This window comes from Zonotrichia leucophrys, chromosome 7, assembly GCF_028769735.1.
Source record: "Zonotrichia leucophrys gambelii isolate GWCS_2022_RI chromosome 7, RI_Zleu_2.0, whole genome shotgun sequence".
NCBI classification, from domain to species: Eukaryota; Metazoa; Chordata; class Aves; order Passeriformes; family Passerellidae; genus Zonotrichia; species Zonotrichia leucophrys.
This window is the reverse complement of record NC_088177.1, coordinates 32,388,458-32,402,838: the sequence shown is the minus strand read 5'-3', so window position 1 is coordinate 32,402,838 and position 14,381 is coordinate 32,388,458. Positions and strand designations below refer to the sequence as shown.

The 14,381-nt window shown below is 39.7% G+C and overlaps 1 protein-coding gene across 2 annotated transcripts in view; it reads left to right on the top strand.

Moving 5' to 3' along the window:
* CNTNAP5 (contactin associated protein family member 5) overlaps nt 1-14,381 on the top strand; it is a 267,969-nt gene that overhangs the window by 63,070 nt on the left and 190,518 nt on the right. For both annotated transcript variants that reach the window (XM_064718412.1, XM_064718411.1), the window contains exons 3-4: nt 6,354-6,464; nt 13,755-13,948. In XM_064718412.1, coding sequence (XP_064574482.1) covers nt 6,354-6,464; nt 13,755-13,948 — 305 coding nt within the window. The remainder of the gene's footprint in view (nt 1-6,353; nt 6,465-13,754; nt 13,949-14,381) is intronic.

Genomic DNA, 14,381 nt, shown 5'->3' with positions numbered 1-14,381 from the left:
GAAAAGCTCATGATTAGCTTAACTATTGGCATTTATTTGCAGTATAGCACGAAAAGAAAAAGGAACATTGTGTTGTTAAGTACTTTCTCTAGTGTCTTATATCTTGAAAAATATGCCATGCATTTCAGCTAACAGATGGAGTTCACAGCTGTGCATGTACGTGTAGCCAGTCTCTAGGAAAAAAAAAAAAAAAAAAAACGAAAAAAGAAGGAATTTCTTTTTACAGAAAAACAGGTTGTTTGGGGTTTATTTTATTTTTCTCGTCATGTTTTCAAGCATCATTTACTAAGGTCGTTAAATTGGTAGTAGAACCTAGTTGTAGGTGGTAGTTCCTGTGAGAGGCTTTTTGTAGGGACTGTTGATACAGAAATAATCTCCCAATCTCTTCCAAATCTGTAGCCATACTCCATTTTACTGCACTTCCTGTGTCTTTTGTGTATGTAATTTTTTTTTACCCCTCACAGAATCTCGTCCTTCTCCCATGCACATACATCTCATTGGACTGTAACAGTGAAGGTTAATTTCCACAGTAAGTCCAAGCATGTATTTTTTGCCTTTTCAAAGGAGAATTGTACCTACAGAAGGCAGGAAAAAAACAGATGAAGTGAAAGGCATCAGTGGTCACTCCTGAGGACTGTTAAGAGGCATGGTACAAAACTCATGGTTTATATCTTTAAAACAAAGTATGGCATTAAGTGGGTAATGTTAAGAGGAATTTTATCTAGCCTATAAATACCAGTGAATCTTTTCAACTTCAAATCCCAGTACAGAGACAATTTACAATTGCAATCAAAATGATGCACACAATTTAACTTCAGTACCATCTGTAACTCTGCTGGTATTTTAATAATGAATAAAATTATATCTTGGCAACAAAAGTCTCACTGAAATAGTATACCTTTAATTTCCAAGTGAGACCTCTTAAGATTAATCTACAAGGCCTCTGGTTTACCCTGAAATCTCCTTCATGTTTATTAAAAAATGGACATATTTATATTTAAATAGCTATCAGTATGCTAAAGACCTGTGATGCTAAAGACCTGTGAAGCTTTTGTTAAACTCCTCTGAAATTCAGGGACTGTGGTTCAAGCAGGGGTTTGCACAGCTGGCCACAAGCACTCCTGCCCTCACTGCACCTCCTGCATCTGCTTCAGCAGAGATGTATGAGCAGGGTCTACTGCAGGAGCTGTTTGGTGATGTGCCAGGCCCTGTGTTCTTGAAGTAGAGCACCTACAGGAAGCACCTGCCCTTAAAATGCTTTTATTACCATGTGATAGAGCAGGAGGCATGACAGTTACCCTCTTCTGAATTTGTCTTTTTGCCTCCATCATGGCACCTAACCACACCATTCTCTGGGCCGTAATTCTCTCCTTTTTCATCTTCAATTTCTGTATTTTGCAGAGAGAAGGCAATTTTTGCTCTGTCAATAGTTTGCATGCTCTGTCCTGTCCTCCACTCTTCCCTCAGTTGCAATATTAGGCGACACCAGTACCATGTTCCTACTCGAAGTGCTGCTTTCATGGTATTTATAATTATTTTGGGATGCTTGTGGTTGCTAATAGAGTAGCTGCAGCATAGATCTGAGTCTTACTGTGGCTTGTCAGATACTTTGCATTGATGGTGATATGAGATTGCTGGTCTAAGTACCAGTATGAGTAATTACTTATTATAATGATAGGAGGTCTTGACAAACAATGTATTGCTACATTAAAAAAAAATGAAAAACTTTGTAGTAAAGGATTTTCTGCTTGTTTGTCCTGGTGAAGGTACAGCGGTACCAAAAGCAGCTAGAGGCTGATGTTTGGAAAATCTCTGGAGCCCAGGGACTGGAGATATTTGACTAATGGTGTCCTCTTTATCAAAACTTTCATTCAGGAAATGTTAGTGACCTTTCTGGATGGCCCTCACAAGTGGAAATCAATGTGTTTTGTCCCACTGGCTCTTCAGGTGAACCAGGGAAACCAGAGCAGGACAGGTTTGTTAACACATCTCAGTTTGGGCCTGCAGTGAGGACCTGCTCTAAGAGGCAATAGTGTGACCATGATGGGTTCCTGGGTTTTGTGATTTTCTAAATGTCTTCAGTGCCCAGTGGTCAGAAGTTTTCTATATTTGTACCAGTTGCTGCTGATGAAGGCTGTCTCAGGCTTGAAGAAGGTTATAAACTGGATCATGCTGAGCCTACCAACACCAGTGTTAAATGTGTCCTGGAAGAACTAGTAAAGTTAGCCTGAATCTCTGAGTTCTGTGCCAACTCTGTTTTGATAATATGTTTACTGTATTTGAGAAACCTGCTGTTCTTCAGGAACATTTGAAATACTGTCTCTCTAGGCCTTGGATACATATTTTTCAGTTTTTTTTTTTTTCATATATGTCACAGATGTTGAAGGCCTTCACAACGTACAAAGTTGAATCAGATATTTAGGCAAAAGGCCTTCTCTGAAATTCCAGTTTATGTACTATTAGCTAAAGTTGGTATTATCTGACATGTTTCAAAGAAGCCTAAGAGTTAGTATCTAAATGTCACTTGAATGATTTTGAACTAATAACATTTATATTTGTGGGATTGTTCAAAGCTTTCTGTAAAAAAATTAAAATACACGGTCAAACAGGGACAAGATATTTCCTTGTTTTTATTTGGAGGGTAATTAAAGCTACAAGAAAAGAGTCAAAACTAATAAATAAAACAACTTCATTGAATGAAAAAAAAATATAATAGATTTATTTCTTTTTTTTTTTTTGTTAATTTTGCATTTTTTTTCCTAAAAATCATTAGTGAATAAAACCTAGAAAATTCAGGTTGATATATGTAACTCTTTTTCTTAATTCTAGAAGCAAGATTGCTTATGAAAGTTCTAGTAACACTCATAACACTGGAAATGCTGTCAGTAACTGTTTGTTTTTCAGAAGTTGGCATGTTCAAGGTCAGCACCATTTTCTGAAATGCAAATCAACATCTGTATTGTAGTGTGGTTTGCATAAAACAGTTGACTTATAGGTACAATTAGACCCTCTTTTTCATGATTTCTTTGCTAATTATCTTGTCAAGGAAAACGTAGGAGAAAACAGCTGAACAACTGGCTAGTAAATGCACTTTTGTGAGTGTCCAGATGTTTTAAATGGTTCTGTAGTGTAGAATTATTCATTGTCAAAACCAATGTTTTTAATAGGTGTATAATGCAGTTAACTCCAAGATGCAAAGTTTCTATTCTGACAGGCAAACTTCCAAAGCAAATGGATTAATAGGTCAGGAACTACAGGTAAGCAGTTGTAAATGTGGGAACACCTGAAATAATGTTTTTTTCCTGCCACATCAAGGTGGGGTTATGAAGCCTCTTGAAATGTGTGTGCTGGGATTGTATGGTGGGAATCAGGTTACACCGGTTTTGCTTCTGGTTTTATCATGGGTCTTCTCTGATCTTGCATAAGCATAAAATTTTTCATCTCACTCTTGTCTGCATTCATCACAAAAAGAAACATGATAACAACCTTTTTTCTTGGAGAGTTTTTTAATCTTGAGAGGTGTCTTTGGTGGTTGGTTTGTTTGCTTTTCAGTATTGCCTTCTCATGGAACCAGGGCCAGTGGAATGACCCTCGCTGTACATGCACATCCCACCCTTTTGAACTCTGTACCCCATTTCAGCCAAGTTTTACAAAGAAATATCAGTCTCATATGTGTGCATGTTGGCATCTCTGACAAGAGATATATCAGTGCTGTTCTGCAAATGATCTGGATTGTTGTGCATGTACAAGTTGACTGGTGCACCTCTCAAAGCACTCTGCTGTACTCTGGAATTTCATTTGGCATGTAGAAAATTCTTTACTGCAGAGTTTGCTTTTTTTTTTTTTATTTTTATTTAAACTGTGCCATATTCTGCATTGAAGGTCTGTGAATGTAGAGCTCTTGATTCAGTGCAAAGTTAGTTTTGACTGAGTGAAGGGCAGAAGAGTGACCTTGTGTCAGAGTATCCATTCAAAAATAATGTTCACTTGGAGGAAATTCCTGCATGTACTCTGAGTCAATCAATCGTTATTCTCTTATCTGTTGAAGGTTGGGCTGTATTAGTCCTGGTGCTCTCAGAACTATCATCAATTTTTTAATGCTGTTCTAAATCCTGAAGCCTTAAACTTACATGTTTTTATACTTAGGTATTATTCAGGGAAGATTTCCTAGCTGTATTTCAGCTGTTTGTTCTTCCTTTTTTTTTTTTTTCCCATTTATTTTTTAGAACAAAGCACAATAAGGATCCCAGAATTTAGTGTGGAAATGCAATTGCAGTTCTGTAGCAGCAGACATACAGATGAACGTGCATTGGTACAGAAGCAGAGGATATGGAAATTTAGACAAAGCATCTCCTAGTTACAGGAGCTAATTGTCACTTCTCAGCCTGGAGCCTCTGGAGGTCCCAGGGAAAACCTTAAATGTGTTGCTCTGAAATGGTTTCCTCTTGCTGCGATGCTGAAAGATACTTGGTGTCCCATAGGTACCCAGTCCTGTCTTTGGGGAGCAGTGGTGGACAGCTGGATCACAGGCTGATGGATGTGCTGGGTTCTGTCGTGGCCCAGGAGCAACCACAGGGAGCTGAAGAGAACCAGCAATCTACACAGTGTTTAAAGTGAAATCTCTGTGTTCAGTTATTTCCAGCCTCATGTTTTAAGTGTTGCTGAATAGTCCTGTAGATCTGTCCACCAGGATTTTAGACTTTCTTTTGAGAGGTTCTCAACCCCTCTGCTGGTTTTATAGAATGCAGAAGTTTGGGTGAATTCAGTGCCCTCATGAACTCACCATTTCCAATCTTTGTTTAAATCTCTGTTCAGGTCATGAGTGACAGTGAATTTAAGGCCCTCAATTTACAGGTGTTTTGTTTGGGATTTTTTAAAGTCCGAATAGAACAGTTATGGCCTGATGTCATGGTGTACCAGAAGACCTCAAGCCCTCCACTCTTTGAGATTCGAAGGGTGTAAGTCATATGGAATCTGCTCAGGAACCATGATACTTGTTTTGTTAGCTAATCATCCTTGTGGCTACAACATCAGTGCAGCCCTGTCCCTAATTTATCTATCTTGCAGATCTCGCTAGGCCTTTTTGCTCTTGGGAATCAAAGAGATAGAAGGGGTTTTGGATAGAAGTTTGGTTTTTGAGATCCATCATTCAATGCAATGATATAAATTATATTGATTGCATTGATTTTCCTTCATATAGAGCTGGATTTTGATTGCAAAAGTATCTGGGTTGTTCTAGAGAGTCTGTGTAGAAAGGGATGAGAAATATTTTAATGTAATCTGTCTCAATATGAAAAAGGTATTACTCAGGTTTAGAATAATCTAAAATAATTTTTAAACTATCATCAAGTTTTGCTTTTATTGTCTTTTGTAGCCCTTCCTTCTCCCCCTCCTCCCAATCCTTGTAAGCTGCATATTTACTCTCTGAGTGCAAGAACACTGTGGTGGCCTGAGATCCTGGTGACCTGCAGGCCTTTTCCAGTAATTAGGTCCATGTTTGCTCCATGGGAGATTCAATTAAAAATGAGAGTGGTTTTTATTATTATTATTCCCTACTGAAATCCCGCATTAGTTCTTGAGTATTTATGTGACAGCATTGTAATGAGAAAATTTACTTTATTTAATTCTGTCCCTGTTCAAACATTATGGGCTCAAAAATTCCATTTGAGTATTAGCATAGCCCATCTGTCCTCAGAACAGTTGTGAAAGCAAGAGGGGAGAACGTAGCGGCTGCTCATGTATGTCAAAAAAGCTAATTTGGCCCTGCATATTTGTGTGAGATTGGGGAAAAAATGACGGAGGTATTCAGGTTTTGAGATTTTAGTGCAGCCCGAGACACCTGTGAAGCATGGGACGCACTTTTACATGTTGCAAAAGCCCTCGTGGCATGTTCCTATGTGTCACTTCCACACAGAAATATGAAGTTGTAATTCCTACATTACATACCTGTTCTGTGGAAAAACTGTACTGAACACAGAACACCCGGGATGTTATCTCAGGGCTGCCAGGGCATTACTGCACTCTTCCAGTGGCTTTTGCAACAAGAGTCAGTGCCCTCTTTAACTGCAGGGTAGAGAATCAAATCTCATTCACTGAAAGGACAACATTTTCCAGTTTTTGGAGCCTTCGATGTCTTAACAGCAGCTCCCATGTGATGGTTGTCCCACCAGACTGGGAAATTCTGGAGGGTTAATTTCAGTTCTCACATGTGAATTCAAGCACAAGTGTGCTCCTGTGTGTCCACTCTTTGTTTACTAAGTAGAAAAAACACCACCTGGAGATAGCACATGTTGGTGTATGTGTTGCTCATATGATGACCTCTGTATGTTTTGTTTTTTTGTTTTTCTTTTCAGATAATTGTGATGATGCATTGGTATCTCCCTTGCCTTCAGCTGCCCTTACCAGTTCCTCTGAGCTCTTCAGTACTCACAGTCCCAGCTTTGCAAAACTCAACAGACGAGATGGTAAGGTTGAAATATGAAATGCCTAAACTATTTGTTTCAATCACTTTTATAAAGAATATCCTTCTATGCTGTTTCTATGCAGTGCATTAATTTATGCTCCTGAGAGTGTGCTGTGTAGGAGCTATTTCCTCCTTTATTATAGAAAGCTTCTATTAATTGTGAAGATCTCCACTTCCATTGTAGAGATATCATCCAGGAAGTTGAGACAGTCTTTTTGCTTTGAATGAGTTCCCATATTTTAATTTAAAGGTTGCTAGGTTTGAGACCCTATTCTAAAATGTGTTAAAGACAATAGCAACAAGGTATGAAATTCCAGTGGAATTCAATGATTACACAACCCTGCAGAAATAGTGAATGTGAAAAACAACTTTTCAGACATTTGCCATCATGAATGTTTGAGGTCCAGGTAATGAGTTCACACACCAGGTGGAAGTGTGAATATGAAGCATAGTACCAGAAAGAGAAGTTGGCAGTATTTAGGGCATCATTTGACATCCTGTTGTAAATTCAGGTTGTCAGCTTTCATCTTACTTCCAAGGCAGAGCCTCTAAAAGTGGAAAGCCCTGTATTATCATATTACATGCGAATTTCATTTTAGGAAACACTATAAAATCACTACTACGAAAAAGGTTTTAATTGAAAATAAATCAGAATTTTCATTCTTAAACATCCCTGAAGTGTGTTTTAATCAAACACCATTTGATAAATCTATAGAAAGACAATAAAGGGCTCTCTCTTATATGCTTGGCACTAATGATAAGGAGTTGCTTGGCCATTAAAGAAGTGTTAGATGGGAGTTACAATATCATATTTGAGCTCCTGAACCTAGAGTTCCTCAGCAAGTAAAAGATCTTGTCGTTACTGCTCAACAAAAGAAAGTTGTAAACATTGAGCATGATATTTGAGTTTGCCCTGCCTTTGTCTCCAACTGCTGGCTGAGATGGTGGATAGATATGCTTATGTGATTGTGCAGATGGCTCCAATAGCTAATTTTATGTGTAGAAAAGAGGAAGAGGTTCAAAATCAGTATTGCAAGTCAAGCTCTGGCTGTACTCTATATTAAAGAGATACTAACAATGTTTGAAATTGTGACAGTAGTTTCAATTTAAGGTCAGAAATTGAAACAGGTCTTAACTGTTAACTGTTCCACAGTACTTTTGTCATGTAGGGAGGGGTAAGATGTAGTTTTTTAGCAATCCAGTATCACATTGGTAAAGTCCAAGCCCTAAGTAAGGGGGTTGTTTCAGCAACTTTTGTTTCATGTTTTGAGTGCTTATGTGATAACTGATGAGCTGAGGCCAACACAGGGACCTAGAAGCTAAACTCTACCTTGTCTGATTCTTTTGCTGCATGGAGTTGTGTAGGAATGTGCAGTTGTAGTGCTGGCAGAGTTCCTATGGGGACTTGCTGTGCCTTAACCCCCAAAAACAGTGAAGCCCCTGAACACAGCTGTTCACTCCAGCATGGCCTTACCTCAGCCACAGTCCTTTTGGAGGTAAACCTGCTCCTGCCTTCCCCAGGGCTGCTCCCTGCTTTGTGGTGGGCTTTCACATACTCCAGCACAGCCTCATGCTCAGCCATGGTGCTTCAGTACCTCCTGCAGTGTGCACTTACCCTTGGCCCACAGGCCCTTCAGAGGTGCCAGCTGTGGCACAGCTGTAACCACAGCCACAGGCACTTTGAGATGTTACTGCTCTGTCATGGGCTTCTTCCGAGCCACAGCCACCTGGGCTGTCCTTTTGCCACAGGGACTTGTCCACAGGTCACACCCCTTTGGCTTGAGCTCACACTGGAGTTCTGCCTGCCCAGTGCACAGAAGCAGCAGGGATGCCCTGGCCACTTGCCAGCCCAGGAGCATGGGCACTGCTGTCATCAAAATGTTCCCAGGCCCAGCAGTCAGATGATAAGCAGTACAGCAAGCAGCAAAAGCAAAAAGTAGCTACTAATGAGCAATAGACTCTAATAAGCAGTAAGGGAAGCAAGCCCCATGGCAAACACAGAAGCTGCTGATTAATAGCTAACCAGCAGTAACAGCTGTAAATGCAATCTAGTACATTCCAGTCAAATCTGCAATTATCTCAAACCCTCTGAGGCCCATGTTGGGCACATGTCCTGGACAAACCCCAGCAACTCAGCCCTGCACAGCCACTGACTGCCCCTGCTGGGATGGGGCAAGGAATCACAAGAGTAAAAATGGAGCCATCACTTTGAATATCCCTCTTCCTCCTCCTGCATCCCCCAGCTGTAAGATGATGCTGTATGGAATGAGATATCCCTGTGGTCAGTTGGGGTCAGCTGTCCTGGCTGTGTCCACTCCCAGATTTTGCTTACCCTACCCTCCTCACTAGTGGGGGGGTGTGAGGAGCAAAAAAGGCCTTGGCCTGTGTGTTAAGCAATTCTCAGCAATAGCAGACACATTTCTGTATTGTCAACCCAATACAGAATATTACAGCACAATTTGCTCTGTACCAGCTACTGTGAAGAGAACTAAGTCTACTTAGTGCCTGAGCTTGGGTGGGAGGATCAAGCAGTAGTTAGATGGTGGCTGTAGAAACTTTCTTGGACTGATACTTGAATGCAAATAGGAGATATCTTTACAGGAAATAATATTTCTTAACAAGGACTGGTCTGTGGCTTTCTGAATGTTTTGATGAGTTGGCTTAGCTTTGCTTCTAATTGATAAGACAGTGCTGCAAGGAACAGAGCCTCTGGGTAGAAAGCTAGATTAATATATTTGTTAATGTAAACATGAATGCAACAAGTGAAGATGATTTTATAAAGCACAACTCAGTCCTTTATTGACAGAAAGTTCTAATTCATCAAGTTTATTCAGTAATAGATAACATAAGTAAAAGGCTGTTGTTTAAAGAAAAGGCCTGCAGAAGTGGAATGTGCCATTTAGAAAAACAAACACACAAAGTACCCATGAGTAAAGCATTGTGTGAACAGCTGAAAGTGCTTAATTAAAATGCTGATGAATCTGTACTGGTAATGCTAAAGAGCTTGTATAATTCTGATAAATAAGATTCTGAGGTATGAAATATATTATTTTCCCACAAGAGGGATTTATCAGCTTCTTTGTATACAGTAAATAAATAATGAAAAATAATAAGAAAATTGCTACAGTATGACTGTATCACCTAAGATTTTTCAGTTCTTATTAGCTCTCAGCCTGAGTAGTCAGTATATGCAATTATGTATGAGAAAATAAAGCATATATAGTGTCAAAAAGAATTTATTTTATGGCCAGGAAGTGTTTGATCTGGGCATTAAAGTAAAATTCTGCAGCAGGGAAGCACTTAGTTGCAGTGGGAAGTCCAGGACTTTTTAGTAATATATACTGTATATAAAGCCATTTGAGCTGTTTGTAAGGCAGGTAGGGTGGAAATAATAATTCCCTTTGCTTTCTAATAATCAACTACAAATAAGTATGGGCATCCTGAGCAGCCCTGGGGAACATCAAAAAGCATTGACTCTGTAACACTGAGCTTAAATGCAATTTTTGAAACAACTATGGCAAAATGTACAAACAGTCTGAAAAAGAAACAAAAGTATTTGATCATATTTCTTGGAGTCATATGGGTTTCCAACTGAGAAACCATCAGATCCTTGCTCTCCACATATTTCTAACATTATGATTTGTTGCCATGGGGAATATGAACAATATATCAGGTTCCTGTGGTATTGTTTTTCTGCTGTGGTATTTTCCCCATACCATACCATGTTGAATACCTCTTCTGAAATGATCCCCAGAAGATGTGAAATGTGTGAGCTGTGAGGAATGATGGTGTAGCACAATGGGCAGAATCCTGTCGATGCCACTGGGAACCTGGTGGGTAGAGAGGGGAAATATTGAGGATCCTGTCTGTCTTGTGTTTGTGTGACAGCTAATGTGACATCTTAACACGCCCAAAACACATGTGCAGATCTGATGGGCTTTTTGTCTGGTTTGTGTTTATACCACAATTAAAAAATTTATATAGTCCACTTCAATATTTTTGTGCCCAATTGCAGGAAAAAGACTGGTTTATGCTTGAATCTGTTCAGAGGACTTGATGTGCTGTAAGTTGTGTCTTCAGTAGCCTGTGCTGTTGTCCATTAGAGCCTTCTTGTCCTTTGTCTTGGGCCTCTGTTGGCAAACAGTCCACAGGGCAAGCATCAAGGTGGGTAGAGGAGCAAAGGGCTCTAAATAGTTGCTCTGCTTTGGTTGTGCTTTTTTGGTACTTACTAAAAAAATACAGGATGGGTTGTTGACACACTATCAGGAATGATGTGCATAAAAGAAATGTGCAGACACAGACTGTGCTGGAAAAAATGCCAGTATCCCTTGTGCCACCTGCTCTGTATGATGGAGTAAATGTGGAGGAAGAAGAACTTTTATTGATTTTTGTCACTCACAGCAGTATTTGGTGAGGATTTGGGATAACCACAGAAGCAAGCAGAAGCTACATGTTTGCTTTATTAGCAGAATTGAGAGAGGCCCAGTGGGAAAAGCTTCGGTTCTGCCCTCAGTCATGCAGCCAATGCAGCTTTGCTGTTGCTGGGATATTAGCTGCCATTCTTACCAGCAGTAGAATTACTGTCCACCTGTGGAAATGGTAATGGTGGACGGTTTGGGAGAGGGGAAACACAGTGGGCTTGTTTCTCCACAGGGAAAAAATGTATGAGGCAGCTGCTGTTCTGTGAAGGTATGGCCTGTAACTGATCTTTCTTGGAAGACCAGCTTTGGAGAGGTGATGCTATGAGCAGGTGGCAGTGCTGTGTCTGCAGTGCTTGCATCTAAAGAGTGACATTCCCAGCAGATAAATGTGCTTGTCATGTAAAGAGAGATGCAGTTCAGAGATACCATGCAATCTATGATTTTAGGGCTCAAGCTCAGCACAGATCTCCCAAATTTCTGTTCAGTGTGTATCATTTGTTTGAATTCGAAATTAGAAGCCTGTGGTGTTGTGCTCAAGCTGGAAAATAGCAGTGCACAGTAAAGCCAAACACTTTTGTTGAAAGCATATCACAGTCCTGCCACTTCTAGCAGCAGAAGGGAGAAAGCATAAAGTAGATATTTAGTTATGATGTTTGACATACTGCTGGGAAGCATCTGTGCTAACAGGCTTGGCTTAAGAATTTTTGTATAAACTAGAACATAGAAAGCAAAGTTTTTGTGTTTTAATGGAAAACTCACCAAATATTTTTGTTATATGCTATTTTCTTTCATCTAGTTGTCATTTTCTATGTTGAATGAAGGAAAGATGAAAATGCCAACTTTCTTTTAATATGTGCTGAAAACATTTAGAATAGGCTTTTTTGAGTCATGAATGGAACAACTTTGCCAGAACTTCTGAAGCAGATTTTTATATCAGTTCCTGGAATAAAACTGGGGGGGTGGGGGAGAAACCAGGCAGCAACTACTGTGTTCAGAGTCTATTTTAGATACTGGCTATTACAATCCAAAGGAAGCTTGCCCTTGGTTCCTGTGTGCAATAGTCACAATTGTGTGTAGGAGAAGTCTGTAGTTTGTTGTCTTTGAACACAGCTCTGTAGTTTGTACCTTAAAGGTAGACACCATATTTTCTATATGGCACTTAAAAAATCAAAATAAAAATTGGTGGTGTGGGAGTTAAGCTTGTTAGGACTTTTAAGAGGAGGTATTATATAAGCTATATATAGGTATGGAGTTAAAAGAGCTATAAAGTAGTCGAAGAACAAATCAGTGATGAAATTCATAGTATTCTCATTAGGTGTTTCATGGTGTACTCATAGGACAGACTATTCTATTTAAGGTAGGTAAAATAATCAGTGATGATGAAGACTTCTCTTGTGATTGAAGAGGGTAAATCATGGCACTAAGAAGCAGTACATGTTGGTTTGGTTGCAAACTTTTCCCTGGAGAGTTCTTGTAGAAGAATGGAGGCTGAGTCATCCAGGGGAGCAGGAACAATACGGGTATGGAATAGATATGGTTCTGTTTCAGGAGTTCAGATAAATCCTATATTAATAAATTATAAATCATGACAATTCTAACACCTACTCTTAGACAAAGAGATTTCAGTTGTGAATTGGAAAGTACAATACCATCCAGGAAAAGAAAATGTTTGTAGAAGTGCTGAGTTATTGAAATTAAGTTCATTGAGAGAAACCACATTTATTAATCTTTCAACTCTATTCACTTCAATAAACTTTTCATAGAACAACTTTGAGACAGAAATGTTCAGTTTTATTCCCAATGTGATTGTATTCACTGTAGTCATACTGGAGTGCTTTTCCATACTTCATTAATAATGACAAAACAAAAAAGTGTTGGGTGGCAGAAGCAGTGGTAGCCTCAAAATTTGCTGTCTTGGCTACTTGCTTAATGGCTTGTGTTCTTCATAGCTGCATTGGTTGCTTATTGGTGAGGCTGAATTGAACACTGGGTGTATGTGGAGAATAAATGTGTGCAAGGAGAAACAAGTTAAAGGAAAATAAACATAGCCTGTAATTTTAGGGTGTAAAAGAAAGCAGGAGACCATTACATAATATATTCCAGTCTGCAATGGTTTTCTTTTTAATTATAATCTTCCATTTATTGTAGTGAGCAAAGTGGTAAAATGCAAGCAGTGGTTGCAGTTCTGTTTCTTTGGCTTGGTGTTAGCACAAGCCTGTTTGTGAATTCCAATTGTGAATTCCTTCCAATGAAGGAATTCAAGGGATAGTGCAAATCTTTACTTTTAAAGGACAAATACGAATTAGAAGCTCATGTAAGAGACAGCCTGCTTTCCAATGTGAAGGCAGTCCTTCTGGTTGTTCAATCAAATAGTTTCTAGCTTTACAACAAATTATCTGAAATGCATTTATAAGCTGTAATTAAACAATTTTTTCAAATACTTAATAGGGCTCAAATAAAAATAACTAACACTTTGCATTTCTTTCAGAACACAGCAAAAAGGAAAATATCAAAGCAAACTACAAGTTACAAATTCACATTCCCAGAACTGCGAGGAGGGAATAGATATGATTTTTCAGGGTTTTTTTTTTGTGTGCCAACCTCATTGATGTTTGTACAGCTGAAAAATAATACATTTCTTTTAAATGTCTTAGAAATTCAAAATTCCTCATGAGCTTTAGGTTAATGGAAATAACCTGATGGAAGCACACCTCATGTGGTGTATTTCCTAATACTAAAATATGAAAAAACAGCCGCATGCTCAAGTAGACTCCTCTGTGAAGACCTGAAATAATTTAACGGTTCTTTAGCAAGCAAATTTTTTTTTGTGCTGTCATTGTCATCTAAATTCTCCTCATCCAATCTTTCAGGAGCTGGTGGCTGGTCCCCGCTGGAGTCCAACGAGCAGCAGTGGCTGCAGGTGGACCTGGGAGACAGAGTGGAGGTGGTGGCGGTGGCCACGCAGGGCAGGTACGGCAGCTCGGACTGGGTCACCGCCTACACGCTCATGTTCAGCGACACCGGCCGCAACTGGAGGCAGTACAGACAGGACGACGCCGTCTGGGTAGGTCTGAACTGGCATGCCTTTGGCCCCAGAGCTCCCTGCTTCAGGCTCATTTGGGCATTTGGAGAAGCAGCTCTGGTTTCACATCCGAGGAGTGCTGCAGTGGTGAGAGAGCAGACCTGAGCGACTCCACGGGGTGTTTGATCTAAATGGGTTATGTCACCGACTGTCTGTGTAATACAAGTTTAGGCCCTCAGGAGTACATGGCTTTTCAGACTATGAGGATGATCAGGGCAATTAAAATGACCTGTGTGCTTTTGTGCCTGGTTGGCTCTGATTCAGGCACACCAGGGTAAATGGGGCTAATCACCGCCGTGCTTTCTTCAGGAAAAATGAAAATTAATTCTGTGCCTTATACGTATTTGGCCAGAGCAAGAGAGATCATGCTGAGGAAGATGGGTGGTAAATTGCTCCTCAGCTGGAGAAGGCTGGA